This window comes from Myotis lucifugus, unplaced genomic scaffold (assembly GCF_000147115.1).
Source record: "Myotis lucifugus unplaced genomic scaffold, Myoluc2.0 scaffold_43, whole genome shotgun sequence".
Taxonomy (NCBI): Eukaryota; Metazoa; Chordata; class Mammalia; order Chiroptera; family Vespertilionidae; genus Myotis; species Myotis lucifugus.
Window position 1 is genome coordinate 270,589 of NW_005871091.1, and position 15,835 is coordinate 286,423.

Genomic DNA, 15,835 nt, shown 5'->3' on the forward strand with positions numbered 1-15,835 from the left:
CCCTTCCTCTCTCTCTAAAATCAATAAACATATCCTCAGGTGAGGATTGAATAAAAGAAAAATGACTGTTGACCAGGCTGGTATTGGAGTGCCTGCCTGTGGGCCCAGTGTTTCAGGGCTGGGCTTCCCTGAGCACAGAGCTGTCTTCATAGCAGATGGACACTCAGTCCTTAGCCAGCCCTACTACCTGCTCCGTTTGCTCACTCCGCTCCTGCAGTTGTAAGGGTTACGGGTGCTGTTTGAATAAGGAGAAACAAGATGAGTCACACACTAATTAAAAATATATATTTATTAAAATGCATTTCTTTTTTAATTCCCAAAGCTTAAGACCATCTTGCATCTAGCCCAGAGGCCCTGAGCGTAGCCGTTACAGTCACAGCAGTGCTTTTCTCTCCCTGGGTCTTGTTTCCTTCTCTGTAAAGTGATGAGGTTCCAATATCTGGAGATTCCCGTCTCACTCTACAAGTGTGATGCTTTGGTTTGACTGCTTATTGCATCTTCAGTCAATCCTCCCCCTCCCCCATGACTTACTCAGTATTTTAAGTGAATGAATCGTGTTTGTTATGGGTGAGCAGTATATAATAAATAAATAAAAATTAAGTATTGTTCAGTGCAGTTATCTGTTCTGCATAAAAGAGGGATCGGATAAAAGGGGGCATTAAGGCCATGAAGAGCCCCCAGGCACCTAAAGCCATTGGACTGTCTTCCTCCTGCCAGCAGTGCAGACTGTGGGAGGAGCGCACTCTGTCCACAGGAGCCTTGATCACAGTCCTGCTTTTACCTACTGCCACTCTCCCGCCAAGAAAGGGAAACAGGTCCCAGCAGATGCTGCCATCCATCATGAATAAAATGAAACCATTTCATTAAAAATTTTGTTTTGTATTCATGTGCAAAATTGCTAACCAAGAGTTCAGTGGGAAAAAGTGAAAAATCAATCTATCAGCATGACCCATAGAAGAGACAATCTTCACAGGTTCCCAAGGCAGAAGGGTGAGAAAAGGAGCCAGCTTGGTCTCTGTCCCCCAAAGACAGAGGGGGTCAGGAAGTCCAATGGAAGATGCTCCTCTGGGTAAGGCACAAATCAGGAGAGCAAAGGGTACCTGGGTTCCACGTCCTTCACCCAGAACCCATCTTCCTGTCTTGAAGATCTTTGGAAATTCTTAAGTTTTGAATCACAGATAAGCCCCTGGGTTCTGTTCTCTCCATTCTCCTGCTGGTCACAGCAGCCTTCTAAGGCACAAGACCAGGCCTGGGCTGTCTGGGGAGAGGTGGCTGCAATGGCATCTGAACTCCAGGGAGCGAGTGCTGGCTTCAGCTGAAAGTTTCTAGGAGCTGCGAGTGAGGCGAGGAACATCCATCAAAGCAAAAGGAGGCTTAGGCCTGGAAGTACAATGTCTGGAAGAGGAGAGCCTCAGCTTTCTCCAGCCCTCAGTGCCTGCACAGCCCTTGCCAGCTAATCTATGCTGAGCAACGGGTAGGCTAGGTAGTAGCCCACAGCCGAGCCCAGGACCACGCCAAGGAAAATCCAGGTGTTGTAGGACATTACAGCCAGCATTATGAAGTAGCCAATGACCACCTGAACGATGTGGATTAGAGACTGGCCAAAGTGACACAAGAACCACCTAGATAAAAAGGAGAGGCAAGTTAATGTCGGTAACGAGCTGACAGCCAGGGGTTGGTATCAGGAAGTAGGGAGAGATTACAGAACCAGCTTATTTGTAATTTGTATGCGGAACTCAGGAGAGGTTTCTTTTTAAAGAGACATATCAGAAACCACTGATAGAGAGGGACTTGTCCAAGGAGCCTGGGACAATCACTTCTCTACTTAGTTCTGAGCTTTCTGGAATCCTAGGCAAAAAGGGAAAATGAGATATGTAATCTATCATGTCTGATAGAGATAATATAAGGTCATTTGCATCAATGTGGCCTTTTCCCCTCTGAATCTGTGGTGAGGAGCAGTATTACAATGGTAAGAGCAGTATTACAATGGTAAGAATTGGGATCCCAAATGGTTGCCCTAGCAGGATGGGAAGGGACGAAAGGACAGGACAGAGGCTGCTTGCTCCCCCACCAATGTGGATACATAGCTGACAGCAGTTCTTAACCATTTGTGGGGACAGCTGCAGATCCCATCCTGGGTTTGTAAGCCTTAGTGACCTGAGGGGGCCTAATGAGATTTAGGGGAGGGCTGGGTGGACACCCCTGTTGCTAGACTGAGGCCTGTACCCGAGTTCCGAGCCTCCCAAGTGGCCGTTCATACAGCGAGTTCTGGCCTGGGCAGCTGGAGATCTGGGCTCTAGTTCACCTCACTACTTACTAAGCACTTTGACAAGTCCTGGTCCTTCCTGAGGCCTCCATTTCCTTTCTGCGCCTTGGGGTTATAATGTCCTCGGGGCCCACCCCACTGCTCCAGGTGAAGGTGGGTATTCTGCCCGTTTTCCACACCCCGTGCCTGTTACCTGAGGCGGGGTCTGCTGACTGGGGGTGACTCTGAGCTTGAAGAAGAACCCTGGTCTGTCTCCTCGCGCTGCTGGCTGGTGGAGGTGGGCATGCTCACCAGGCTCTGGTGGAGTAGCTTGGCTTTGCCAAACTTGATGCTTTCATACAGCACAGCCAGGAGCAGGATCACCAACACAGAAAGGGCCATGCCTGTCAAAGGAGGCAGAGTTACAGAGACCTGGCCAGGCAAGCACTGCTCCCCTCCCCGCAGCTTCCCAGGGACCTGTCAGGTGGCAGAAAGCACCTCCACCCATTCCCTCTGAATCCATTCCATCTCCCTGTCTTGCAGCTTCTTCCCCACCCACTTTGGGCTCAGAGCTTCTGCAGTGTCTTTCCCCTCCCAGTCCTTTCTTGGTAGGGTTGGCCCACTGGACTGTGGCTCTGAGATCAGGAAGAGTATCTGCCTGAAAAAGCCAGGGCCGAGAGTGAAGAAGCCATACACCACCGCCCCCAGCTGCTCCCCCAGCTGCTCCCCCAGCAGGCGGCACAAATCTATCAGGACTTCTCGTTAAGGGAAGAGCAGTACAGCAAGGTCCTGTTTAAGTGCAGTACACAGAGAAGTCTGGAGGAAGGAAAGATTTACAACAAAGGAGCATAATGATCTCAGCAAATTCAGATATAGGAGGTTTTTAGTCTCAAGTAATTTTCCAAAGTTTCTACTGTGTGTATTACTTTCATAATAATGGGAAACACCAATAAATTATTTTACCAAAACGTTAAGTGCTTATTAGAGCTGCTGCGTAAAATTAATTGCTAATTGCTACTTCTATTGTACAATAGGACTTTATTGGGCTCCCAGGAGGAAATCATCTCCGAAAGAGGCAGGTTTTTAAAATATAAAATTACAAGTAATTACACACATGGTAATAAATTCAAACAGTGCAAAAGGGTTTGCAGCGAAAAGTAAGTCTTCTTCCCAGCCCAGTCTCCCAAACTCCAATTCTTCTCCCCAGAGCAGCCTCTGTTAGCAATACCCTGAATAGCCTTCTAGGGATACAAAATCTAAGGATACAAAATATAGGGTGGAGCAAAAGTAGGTTTCCAGTTGTTCATATGGAAAATCCTATATAATAAAGAGCTAATATGCTAATTAGACTGAACAGCTGAACGACCTTCCTGGACGAAGCCGGGGCTGCGAGGGCTGAGCCCTTGGCACAAATTTCATGCATTGGGCCTTTAGTAATACAATAATTAATAAATAATAAAAAAGAACAAATTCTGTGTTTTGTGTGCTCACAACTTTAAATCTACCTTCAGTTCCTCCCCTGTAATAGAGGGGAAAACTGCATCCCTGGCCTCTCTCTGGGCCAGTGGTTCTCAACCTTCCGGCCCTTTAAATACAGTTCCTCATGTTGTGACCCAACCATAAAATTATTTTCGTTGCTACTTCATAACTGTAATGTTGCTATTCTTATGAATCATAATGTAGATATTTGATATGTAGGATGGTCTTAGGCGACCCCTGTGAAAGGGTCGTTTGACCGCCAAAGGGGTCGCAACCCACAGGTTGAGAACTGCTGCTCTGGGCCTTTGTGAGGATCAGTGAGAAAATGGAGCCCTTTGCAATCTGAAAGGCAGTGGTTGCAAACAGAATCATAAATGCAAAGTTCCCACTCGATGTTTATTCGAGAGGAGTCAGACTTATACCAATAAAGAGAACCTAGGTTCTCCCTTGCCTGAAGCTGGAAGGCTTCCTAATGCTTACCTGCAGGGCTGTGGACATTCCAGAAATCAAACAGAAGCACCACCTTATCTGAGAAGAAGAAATGCATCTGAAAGAGAAGGGAGTCTGCATCACAGGGGGCCTAAGGCAATGGTCCTAGTACTCTGCAGCATTCTCTTCTAAAGACCCAGAAAAATGGTGTCATGGCACTTAAGTGCTAGAAGGGCCCGTGGTCATCCGGGTCAACTGTGGCCACACAGGGCAGGGACTTGCCCAAGGTCCTGCAGTGGGTCAGCGGCACAGCCATAACTGAGCTGGCCCTGCTCCAGGGAGAAGTGAGGTGTGGGGTGCCCATCCCCACTGGGCCAGCCAGGCCACAGTGCTCTCGGATCAGGCTGAGATGTCCCTTCAGTGCCCTCCAAACCCAATGGGAAGCGCCAGTCTGAGGAACAACTGCTGCTTCTTACTCCCAGGGCCACACCATTCTGCTCCAGTCGTGTGTATCGTGGAGGGGCCAACGGGCAGCTGTCTTCCACATCTCTCCACTAGTTCCCTAAACATTTGCTGAGCCCAATTCTATGGTCAGCGTTATGGACAAAGATCAGTGGGTCTGCCCTCCATGAGCTCACAGTCTTACGGAAACAATGAAGGTAGAAGCAATGAACATGCAGTAGTGCCTGTCTAAATGCTCTCCTCAAAGAGCACCTGGGCCTCCCTCTGTTCCAGGTGGCATCAGGGCTTTTCATACATTATCTCATTTCACAGCAGTGCTCTGTGTGACAGGGACAATTAGACCCATTAACTTGGCCGAGCTGGGATTCCAGCCCGATCTAGTTAGATGCCAAGCTGGTGCACTCCAGTAACCATGCTGCCTGTGCTATGGGCTGGGAACTGGACGGTGATTCCAAGTGGCCACACCAGGCTTAATGGCTGTGTTTGGCAAGATGAAAGCCAGATGGATCAATTAGGTTCATCCTCTCAGAGAAGGGAAGTTCCCCTCTAGTCACAGCCAGAAGCAGTAGCTCTGCAAACACATTCAGTGTTCATCCCGCTAAGGAGATCCTGGCTGAGTTGGGCCTTTCCCTTCTAAGACAATGGCCAAATATTAGAACCCTCAAATGTCAGAACTAGAAGTATCCACAGAGAGGTTTTTTTAAATTGAGATATAATTGACATATATTATTATATTATTTTCAGGTATACATAATGATTCAATGTATGTATGAATTGCAAAATAATCACCACAATATAAGAGTTAACATTCATCACCATACATAGTTATAATTATTTTTTTCTTGTGATGAGAACTTTTAAATCTATTTTATTTATTTTCTCAGAGAGTTTTTTTTTTAGTCCCGTGGTTTTCAATGCCCCCCCCCCAAATTGGCAAATAAAAGGGAACATTGGCAAATAAAATCTTCCTTATGGTGTGGCTCAGTGGTTGAGTATCGACCCATGAACCAAGAGTTCACAAGTTCCATTCCCGGTCAAAGCACATACCCAGGTTTTGGGCTCAATCCCCAGTAAGGGGCGTGCAGGAGACAGCTAATGAATATTTTTCTCATCCATGTGTCTATCTATCCCTCTCTAAAAATCAATAAAAACATATTTAAAAAACACATTTTAAAAAATCTTCCTTATAACTCCACTATAGAAAACACAGGGTATAGAGGAGAGAGGGGTCTGAGCTTTGCTGAAAAACACTGATCTGGTCCAACTCTAGCTCCTCGCTCCTACATCTCATTTCCAGATGGGGAAACTGAGTCCAGGAGGGGAAGGGACTTATTCAAGACCTCGTCAGAAGGAAACGGAAACCTAGGCAGGTTTTTAAAAATCAGGTTGAAGAACTGAAAAATAAAACTAGCTTTTTATCCCCCTAATTTGAAAGTGGTACTTGTTCAATGTAAAAAGCGGAAACAGTACCCAAAAGAAAGTAAAAATCATTTGAGCCCCATGCAGAGATATTCCTTGTTAAGATTTCAAAAAGCATATTTGTTGACATGGCAAAATGTTCACAAAAGATATGCAAACACGCACAGGTACAAATAATCCAGGGAAATTCCATTTATGCTGGAGTTGCATTCAATTTAGCAGACGCCCCAGGCACAGTCCCCGCTGAGGGGGTGGGGGAGGAGGTGGCCCTCCTTCTTCTCTGAGTTCACTTGATTGAGGTGTTGGCATGACTGGAATGCTCCCAGTGGCTAATCAGTGAAGTTCCCTAACTGCGTTCCTTCTATCATCCTTGGGCCTGGGCCAGCTCTCTCAGGTGCCCCAGATGGCTAGACCTGACCACCCACAAAACAGTGAAATTAATTCGACCAACAAACATTTACTTTGGTAGTGAGAGGGGTGCAGAGACTGGAGATACAGGGATGGGTGAGACAAGTCCTGGCCCTCATGAAGCTATTGGTCTATTAGGGCAGAGGGACGCGAACAGGTCATTACAATGGTGTATGTAGTCAGCGAGAGGGAGGCACAGGGGAGGCCTTCTGGGGAGTGGTGGGGACAAAACCCCCTGGAGACACGGAACCTGCTAGGGAGGCAGGTGGCTAGGACACCTGCTGAAGCAGGAAGAGCAGGAGGCAGTCAGGGGAAGACAGACAGTCCAGTATGTTCCAACCTGGAAGTGCCCACCCAAGGGTCTGGTTCTGCTTCACCTGGGAGTGAGGAGCTCAGGAGGGACAAAGTCTCACCCACCTTCACCTTTTCACTGTAGAAAAAGTTTCAAATCTGCATGACGTGGGCCCCACAGAACACTGCGGTCGGGCGTGCAAGGGGCAGGGCTCTAATCTTGTTTCACATTTAGGAGGAATCTCAGCCTCCTGCAGCTGGGCTTGACGTTTATCTGCTGTATTCAGCGCCCCACCCTGGGTAGGGAGAGGCTGTGGTGAAGAGAGCAATCCGGGGACTTGTTTTGGTCTGTGTTTTCTCGTCTGGAGTTAGCTACACTTTGAGAAAAGCTCCCTCATGTATAAACCAAAGAGTGTGAGGGGGAGGTTAAGGCCCCTGTCCTGCCTGCGGCTGGGGCTGGCGGGGGAACTTTCCACAAGCCCTTCCCATCTATTTCTCCTTTTAGAGAACCGGCAGGCGGTGGGGGAGGGCGTTTGACTAAATGATCTGTGTCGCCTTCCTGGATCTTAAATTCTACGACCTTCTTCACAGAGGAAGAAAATGAGATGGTTTTTTCAAAGATCAAAGGGTCTCTCGCAAGCTGTCACACACACACACACACACACACACACACACACACACACACGAATAAGACCACGAACTTGCCAAGACAGGAACCTGCCCGAAAGTGTGCGCCCGGTCACAGGTTGTAATGCACCGCGCTCCCTCCTCCTGCGAGCCTTCCCGGAGTCACCCCAAGGCACTGCGCCCTGGGCAGGGGATCCCCGGACTCGCCTGTCTTCGCCCACTGCGCCCCCACCCTCAGCTGCTCCACAGCTGGAGCTCAATAACCCCTCGTTCGGTCGGACCGACCCCCAGCAGGAGGGACAAATAAAACCCCAAAGCCACCTCCAGCCCTACCTCTCGCGTCTCCCCAACCGTGTTCTCGCTGTTGACAGTGCTTCCAACACACCCCCTTCACCAGCCCTTGGCCAGGGGCGGCGGGCACCTGGGGTGCCGGGCACTGCTGCTCGAGGGGCCCGGCCCCAGCCGCCTACCCCGCGTCCGCTCCTCTCGGCGGCGCCCAGACTCACCTCCATGGTGAGCGCGCTGGGGGTGCGCTGGGCACCGACCTGCCCGCTCCGGACTCCCGTCCCGAGTCCCTCCAGCAGCTGCCGCGATTGCGACTTGGGCCTGGCGGTCACGTGGTTGTGGCGAGCCGGGCGCGCGGGCGCCTGGGAGTTGTGGTCCCCACGGCGCACCCCACTCTGCGCGGCCTGGGGCGCACCCCCTGGCCCACCCCCATCGCCGAGCCCCAGGTGCCCGGCCCAGCGGCGCCGCGGGCGGGAGCAGCCAGCACGGGCCCGCCTCCTGCGTCCGGCCGCTGACTGTGAAATGTTTATTGCTCCTGTAATAAGTCAGGCAAAGTGGAAAACTGGAAAAGTCAACCCTATGGAGATAATAACCACACATTAGAAGTAAAGAAATTATTCCCCAGGCTTTGAATGTAGCCATTAAAAAAAAAATCTGACTAGCAAAAAGCGGTACACGGTGGTAACTTTCATTTGTATTTCTTTGATTGCTAGGATAGGAAACTATTTTATTGGTATTTGCATTTTTGTGTATCCTCTGTCCGTTTCATCCTTCCAGTTGGGCGGGGCGGGGGAGTGTTTCTGGGGAACAGGAACTTGTAACAGTATTTAACTTTAAAATATATGTGTTTAGAAACCCTTTGCCAGTCGTCCTCTGAGGCAGGAAGCTTTTCGGAGAAACAGTAGTAGCCGACCTTGAGCCTGGAGTGTGGGTGAGCTCGGTTCAAACCCTGAGCCAGCAGGTGTTGGCTATGGTACCTGAGCCTCGGTTTCCTGGTCAGTAAATTGAAAATAACAGAATCTATGTCGTAGGGGTTGTAAGGCTCAAATGAAGACCCTGTGTTAAATCCTCAGTGTCCAGGAAGGCCAGGACCCCATGGTGCGCCCTGAATCCGGCGGTGGGAGTCGTGCTCGGGGAGAACCTCTGCAGCAAGAATCTGACGGTTACTCGGTATTAACTGGAGCAGAAAGTAAGAAGGACCTTCATGCCAGACAGGCTTGATGGCAGGAGCCGCAGCGGCAGGCGCCCGCGGGGAGGAAGGCTCCGTGGCTGGTCTCTAGGAGCCACCGACCCACCGAGGCCCAGGTGTTGGGTCTCAGCCCGAGCTGGTGGGCTTCTCCGACATGAAACGCTGAAGCTGCAAGGTCCCCCAGACTCTGGAGAGACTGACCTGCGGCCCCCCCTGGACTGGGCCTTGGCTGGCCTGCGGGTCAGGGTGGAAAGCCCAACCTTTCCAGTCCTGGGCTTTGGGATGGACTCTTGCATCATCCCAATGCCCAGGGCCCAGGGCTGGGGCTGGGATGACACAGGAGGCACACAGGCCTGGCAGTGTGCAGACTCAGACTTCTCCTCCCCCTTGGTCCTAGATCCCTACATGATGGGGTGCATAGTGTGTGCCAATATGCCGAGTGACCTCTAAGCCATGGGCGTGACTGAACGTGACATGTTGCCGTGACTCAGCATCTGCCAGAATATGACTGAGGAGCAAGGAGAAAAGATAACCCCGCTCATGATCAAAGGCTTTCAGGATGCTGCTGAGGAAGGCGGACAAGCCGTGGTAGGGCCTGGGATTGTCGTGGGTGGGGTTGCCACTTTGGTATGTCAGCCCAGTGAATGCATAATGCCTGACAGTTGTTGGGGATGTGCTGCTGTTAACAAACCCTTAGGAACCCAAGTTGCTGGCAGTGCCCGCCAACGGCTGGATAACCCTGAAAGATGGAGTAAGAGAAAGATAGTGGTCTCCAGAGAAGAGGTGGAGCTGGCTTCTCAGGAAACAGAACTGCTGTGTTAAATGGGTTAATGCACACATTGAATGCCCCTGTCACAGGCCTTGGCATTCTAGGGCACTCGCAGAACCCTGCGAAGCAATGGCTCCAGCCAGTTTGGCTCGGTGGATAGAGTGTCGGCCCGAGGGCTGAAGGGTCCTGGGTTCGATTCCGGGCAAGGGCACGTACCTTGGTTGCTGGCTTGATCCCAGGTCCTTGTCAGGCCATGCAGGAGGCAACCAATTGATATGTCTCTCTCAGACACATCCATGTTTCTCTCTCTCTGTCTCTCCTCTTCCCTTCCACTCTCTCTAAGAATCAGTGGAAAACTATCCTTAGGTGAGGATTAACAACAACAACAACAACAACAACAAAACCAACTATCTGGCAAAACAATGGAATTCCTTTATTATACATAATCTGCCAATCATTGCCAAGATGGCTGCCATCAGCAAGGCCAGTGGGCACTTTGGACTCCTTCAAGGAACCTCAACAAAACTTCTGGGCATTTACTGATCTGTCTTCCCAGGGAACAGGCTGCTCGCTTTTGTTCTGAAATAAAATCTTTCAAGTATGGAGAGGGTCACCAAGCATGGACTGTTGGTCGGCGTGGTGGAAAAGGCCACCCGGACAGCCCGGGTCACTGACAAGCCTTGAGTTACTGAGTTTCGACCTCCTGGGCCACAGTTGCTGCTCTTGCTCCAGGCAATTCCAATGCCGCCTCTGAGTCTAGCTCACGAGATAGAAGAGCAGATGTCGTTTTGACCTTAGGGCCTTTGTACACAATCCTGGACGACTCTCGGGAGTTGATTTTAAGAATAAATACCTGCCTGCATAGCAGTTCCACAGCTGCTCCTTCTAGATGATTTGAATCAGCCATCAAAAGCTGCGCATTCCAGGGCCAGAAATAACATTTTGGACTTCAGGGGGAGGTTTGTTCAACTCTTGCATAGAAGAGGAGCAGAAAAGCCTGCTTCCTCTTGCCAAGAGCAAGATGAGGCCATTCCGGTTTGAGGGGTTTTTCTTGGCACTGAGTTGATTCATTTCTGCACAGGGAGTGGGATTATTTATTAAAATTACATACATACCAAAGCGCCGGCCGGTGTTGCTCAGTGGTTAGAGGGTCAGCCCATGCACCGAAGAATTCCAGGTTTGATTCCGGGTCAAGGAGACCTGTACCTTGGTTGCAGGTTTGATGCCCCACACAGGTTGATAGGTTGTGGGTGTGTGAGAAGCAACCAAACGATGTGTCTCTCTCGTCTCTCTCTTTCTCTCTCTCTCTTTCTTTCTCTCTCTCTCTCTCTCCCCCTTCCTTCTCCATCCCTCCCTTCCATTCCCTCTAAAAAGCAATAGAAAAAATATTCTTGGGTGAGGATTAACAAAACAAAACAAAAAATTACATACATACTAAAAAAGTAAATTGCAAAAAGAAAATTAGATCAGAAGCAAATAAGTTTGGACCAATACTGCTGATAAAATGTAAATTGTCAAGAGACATGTTAAAATGCAATGTCAGGTTCTTTGTTAGATTTTTCTTAAATGCTGTTTCTTTCCTGCTCTGAGCAGCTGCTCCATGATTGGGAAAGGGCGACCTGAAACCACCTGACTTGGTCTCTATTAACGATGTCTCCCTCTAAACCTGTGGTTCTCAACCTTGGCTGCACATTAGAATCACCTGGGAATCTTTTTAAAATCCTGATTTCTGGGCCTCATCCTCCGGAAATTCTGTTTCTTTGTTATGGGATGGGGCCACAACATTAGTAACAAAGAAACAGAATTTCTGGAGGATGAGGCCCAGAAATCAGGATTTTAAAAAGATTTCCCAGGTGATTCTAATGTGCAGCTGAGGTTGAGAACCACTGCTCTAAACCCTTTAAGGGAGAGGCAGAGCGAGCTCCAGAGCCCAGGCATTGGTGGTCAATAAGATGTTAAATCTTGTGCTGAAAATCCCCGATGATTTAATCAATAAAGTAATTTCTAGTGAAATAAAAAAATAAAAGAACTTTGTTGAAAATTTAAAAAAAATTTCCCAGCACAGTACCAGGCAGTGGGAGCCATTGTCATCATTAGCGGCAAATGTTTTCATTCTGTGAGAGGAAAGAGACTGCAAAACATCAAGCCACTTGCTCAGGTCACACGGAGTCTGAGAGCCTCCGTCTGAAAGCTTTGTAGGGTTAGAGGGAAGTCACGGCCTGGGGAAGTCCCCGGGAAAGGCCACAGGGCCTGGGCACTGTGAGGAGGTCTGGGAGGGAGGCCTGCTGCTGTCGGGGACATGCTCGCATGGCGGAGGCAACGGGAAGAAGGGTCACGGGATTCTTGAGGCATCTGGGCCCCAAGAGCTGGGGAGGGATTTGGTGATTTGGGTGTAAATTTTCACGCCTCACCTGGCCAGTAGGAGTAAGAAGACTTGACCTTCACACCAGCAGGCTCCCGTACACCCACCAAACCCCCATCTCTGGTTAAAGGATTGGCATCACAGCTTTATTCATTTCATTGCTTTTGTTGGCTTTGTCACCATCTGATGACCTTCACACTTAGTTCTAACTTCCTCATGCGTGTTGTGGTTTGAACAATTAGTCCTAAAGTTGGATAGGGGCCCCTATTCTTCCTGAGCCACCAGGGACTCCCCTCTCTGGCTCCCTGCCACCAGCCAAGCCTTGGTCCATGGCAAGAGATTCTTTCTGGGTTTTGTATTTGGACAGCCCTTCTCCCAGGAACAACGGAGAGTCAGCCCTTGTCCCTCCAGCACACACCTAGAACCCCCACCTCCTGCCCCCAAGTCCACAGGCAGGAAAGATGGTGCTACATTGGGTGCTGCAGAGATAGATGGGCAAGGGGCTCTTTCACTGGGGCACTCAGCTCACTCATGGCCAGTTGGTGGACAGGAAATCCAAACAGTCACTTCTCCTTCTGAGGCACTCGGTAGAGGAACTTGAAGTCTCGTGAAAAGACCACATGCATGAAATGTTACTCCTGCAGAATATCTGGCCTCGATATACAAATAAGGTTGTGTGACCCCAAGAACCCCACTATCTTTCTCTGGGCCGGAAGGGTTTCCGGAATTCAGAGAGGAAAGGAGAGGGAGAGGGAGACAGAGAAACATCAATGATGAGAGAGAATCATTGATCGGCTGCCTCCTGCACGCCCCCTACTGGGGATCGAGCCCGCAACCAGGCATATGCCCTTGACCGGAATCGAACCCGGGACCCTTCAGTCTGCAGGCCAGCACTGTATCCACTGAGCCAAACCAGCCAAGGCTGGAGGACTTCTAACTGCCCCTTTTCTGCATGTAGCTGCATTCAGCTGACCTCCCAGGTTCTCCCACAAACCCACTTATTTGATAGCAACGCTGTGAGGAGCATCAGGCACCTGCTGTGTGTGTCGCGGGGACGTGTGCACATTTGAGGTTGGTGAGGCTGGAGAGAGCAGGACCAGGCCGCGAACAACCCGAAGGCCATGGGCAGGTAACCTCTACCACATTGGGGTTTGGACCCATGAGGATATAAAGCCACAGGATCTTAAGTTCAACTCCTTAACCACGAGGTCATTCTGGTACCTGGCCCAAAGGCAATGTTCAAAGTCAGGAATTTATATTGGGGACTAAGAGGAGCCACCAAAGGTGTTTTTTTAAAGCATGTTTTTTCTCTCTGCATTTTCCCTTTTCTTTCCTGAATGTCACTGTCTCAGTGAGGCCTCTCCTGACCATCCTGTTTAAAACCGCAGTCCCCTTTATTGTTTTTCCATAGTACTGATCACCTGGTGCCATACTATTCCGTCTGGCTATTCATTATTCCTTTCTTGCCATTCAAATGGAAGCTCAAGGGAAACAGAGAATTCTGTGTTTTTGTTCAGGAAGGCACCCACCGGTCCCCGAAATAGTTCATGTCCCAAAGCAGACTGTCAATAAACATTTGTTACATGAATGAATGAATCCCCGGGGGCAGCTGCTCTGGGCATCATTGCTTCAGAAGAAGGCTTGTTAGGAACAGATGCAGCCTCTGAGACGGAGTGGTTTTGCTTTTCATTAGAGTTGGGGCGGGTGTGGGGCGGTTTGTGGAAGCGAGAAAATAATTTATGGAGAAGCACGAGGGAAAGCAGGGCTGCCCTTTCGCCCTCCCCCCAGCCGAATACGGAACACCGCAGCCTGGAAGAGGGAGCCAGAGCTGAGGGGCCCTGAGGCTTTTGGCAGGGTCACCAGGAGAGCCCCCTCCCCCCTCCCCCCAGAGGAATGGTGGCAGGTGGGCCCTGCCAGCACGGGGCAGGAGCAGCTGAGACACCAAGAGGCCTTGTGGCCTGGGACAGAGAGAGCAAACCCAAGTGTGACCCTGCTTCCTGAACTCAGGAGAGACGACCAATCATACAAATAAACATACAATCCACGTAGAGCAGTGGTTCTCAACCTTGGCTGCACATTAGAATCACCTGGGAATCTTTTTAAAATCCTGATTTCTGGGCCTCATCCTCCGGAAATTCTGTTTCTTTCTTACTAATGTTGTGGCCCCACCCCATAACAAAGAAACAGAATTTCCAGAGGATGAGGCCCAGAAATCAGAATTTTAAAAAGATTCCCAGGCGATTCTAATGTGCAGCCGAGGTTGAGAACCACTGGTTTAGAGGGAGTTAAAAGAAACGAGGGCCCCTTCAGGAAGCCCTGGTCTTGAGTTGTGAGGTTTTGGGGAAACTTAAACAGAGGACAGGCAGGTGTGACAAGATCCCAGGGGGGCACCCTACCCTTCAGCCCTCTCCCTTTTCACTTTCTGGGCTGAGAATACCTTTCCTGATCACGCCGTGGTCGGCAAACCGCGGCTCTCGAGCCACATGCGGCTCTTTGGCCCTTTGAGTGTGGCTCTTCCACAAAATACCACGTGCGGGCTCGCACGTACAGTGTGTTTGAAACTTCGTGGCCCATGCGCAGAAGTCGGTATTTTGTGGAAGAGCCTGACCTAGGGAGTTTAGATCTTGTGTAAACATCAATTCCCCTGATATCACTTCCCGTGTTTGCAAATGTTCTCGCTGTCTCCCTGGATTCTTGCAACAATCCAGTGAGCTCCCCAGCCATTTGTAACCATTTTTGAGGGTTAAATACATTTACATTGTTGTGCAACCAATTTCCAGAACTTTTTCATCTTGCAAAACGGAAACTCTACCCATTAAACAATTCACATTTCCCTTCCCCTCAGCTCCTAGTAACCACCAATCTACTTTCTGTTTCTCTGACTTCGGCTACTCTAGATACATCATATGAGTGGAATCGTACAGTATTTGTCTTTTGGTGACTGGCTTATTTCATGGAGCATGATAATATGCCACATTTTATCTATCCATTCATCTTTTTGTTACTGAACTCAATGGGTTCTGCACTTGGGGTGCTCTATTAAAAAAAGGAGAGGTGGTCGTCGAAAGGTAATTTTACTTACTTAACTCCTGAAAGGGAGGCTTAGCCATATATACATATATGCAATGGCTAAGCCTCCCTTTCAGCGGTTAAGTAAATAAAATAAACACACACACACACACACACACACACACACACATTTTATTGATTTCAGAGAGGAAGGGAGTGGGAGAAAGATAGAAACATCAATGATGAGATGCACGTCCCCCACTGGGGATCAAGTCCGAAACCTGGGCATGTGCCCCGACCAGGAATGAAACCATGGCCTCCTGGTTCATATGAGCCACACTGGTGGGGCCTTAGCCATTGCTTATAAACACTATTTGGTCAATTACATGTTGATTTTTTCTCTTCCGCATTCATACCAGTTGGTTCCTGTCAGCTCAGCCTGTCCAGTGCTGCATCTGCAAAATACTGTGCTATATTTTAACATTTGGTGAGAAATCACATTTAGCACTGTCTAGACCTCGAGACCCTTGTCCTTTCTAATGCTGATGGGTACTGGGGTTGTTTCCGCCTTCTGTCTATTGTAACTAGCACTGCTTTGTGAATAGTGTGCTGTTGTGAACAGGGCTGCTTTGAATATGGGTGTACACAAATGTCTTTTTTTTTTTTTTAGTCCTCACTCAAGGATATTTTTCCATTGATTTTAGAGAGAGTGGAAGAGAGAGAGAAAGACAGAGGGACAATTGCACGACCAGGGCCTGCACGCACCCTGACCAGGGCCCGGACCAGGAAGGAGTCTGCAACTGAGGTACATGCCCTTGACCGGAACCGAACCCGGGACCCCCCAGTCCGCAGGCCGACGCT

At 49.4% G+C, this 15,835-nt stretch overlaps 1 protein-coding gene and 1 pseudogene across 3 annotated transcripts; one reads left to right on the forward strand and one right to left on the reverse strand.

Annotated features, from left to right (window-relative positions):
* Positions 1–270: 270 nt before the first annotated feature.
* On the reverse strand, positions 271–8,006 carry SLC31A2 (solute carrier family 31 member 2). 3 transcript variants are annotated; one of them, XM_006088008.3, is made up of 4 exons: positions 7,867–8,006; positions 4,205–4,271; positions 2,460–2,649; positions 271–1,622 (listed from the first exon to the last, which is right to left on the reverse strand). In XM_006088008.3, exons 1-4 carry the CDS (start codon positions 7,870–7,872, stop codon positions 1,454–1,456), a joined length of 432 nt encoding a protein of 143 aa, XP_006088070.1. In that variant the 5' UTR covers positions 7,873–8,006; the 3' UTR covers positions 271–1,453. The 3 variants fall into 3 exon arrangements, with proteins under 3 accessions (XP_006088070.1, XP_023609034.1, XP_023609035.1); XM_023753266.1 differs by having other exon boundaries at positions 7,831–7,947; XM_023753267.1 differs by lacking the exon at positions 7,867–8,006 and adding an exon at positions 7,694–7,828.
* Positions 8,007–9,067: 1,061 nt separating this feature from the next.
* Positions 9,068–10,669, forward strand: LOC102437068 (annotated as a pseudogene).
* Positions 10,670–15,835: the final 5,166 nt, after the last annotated feature.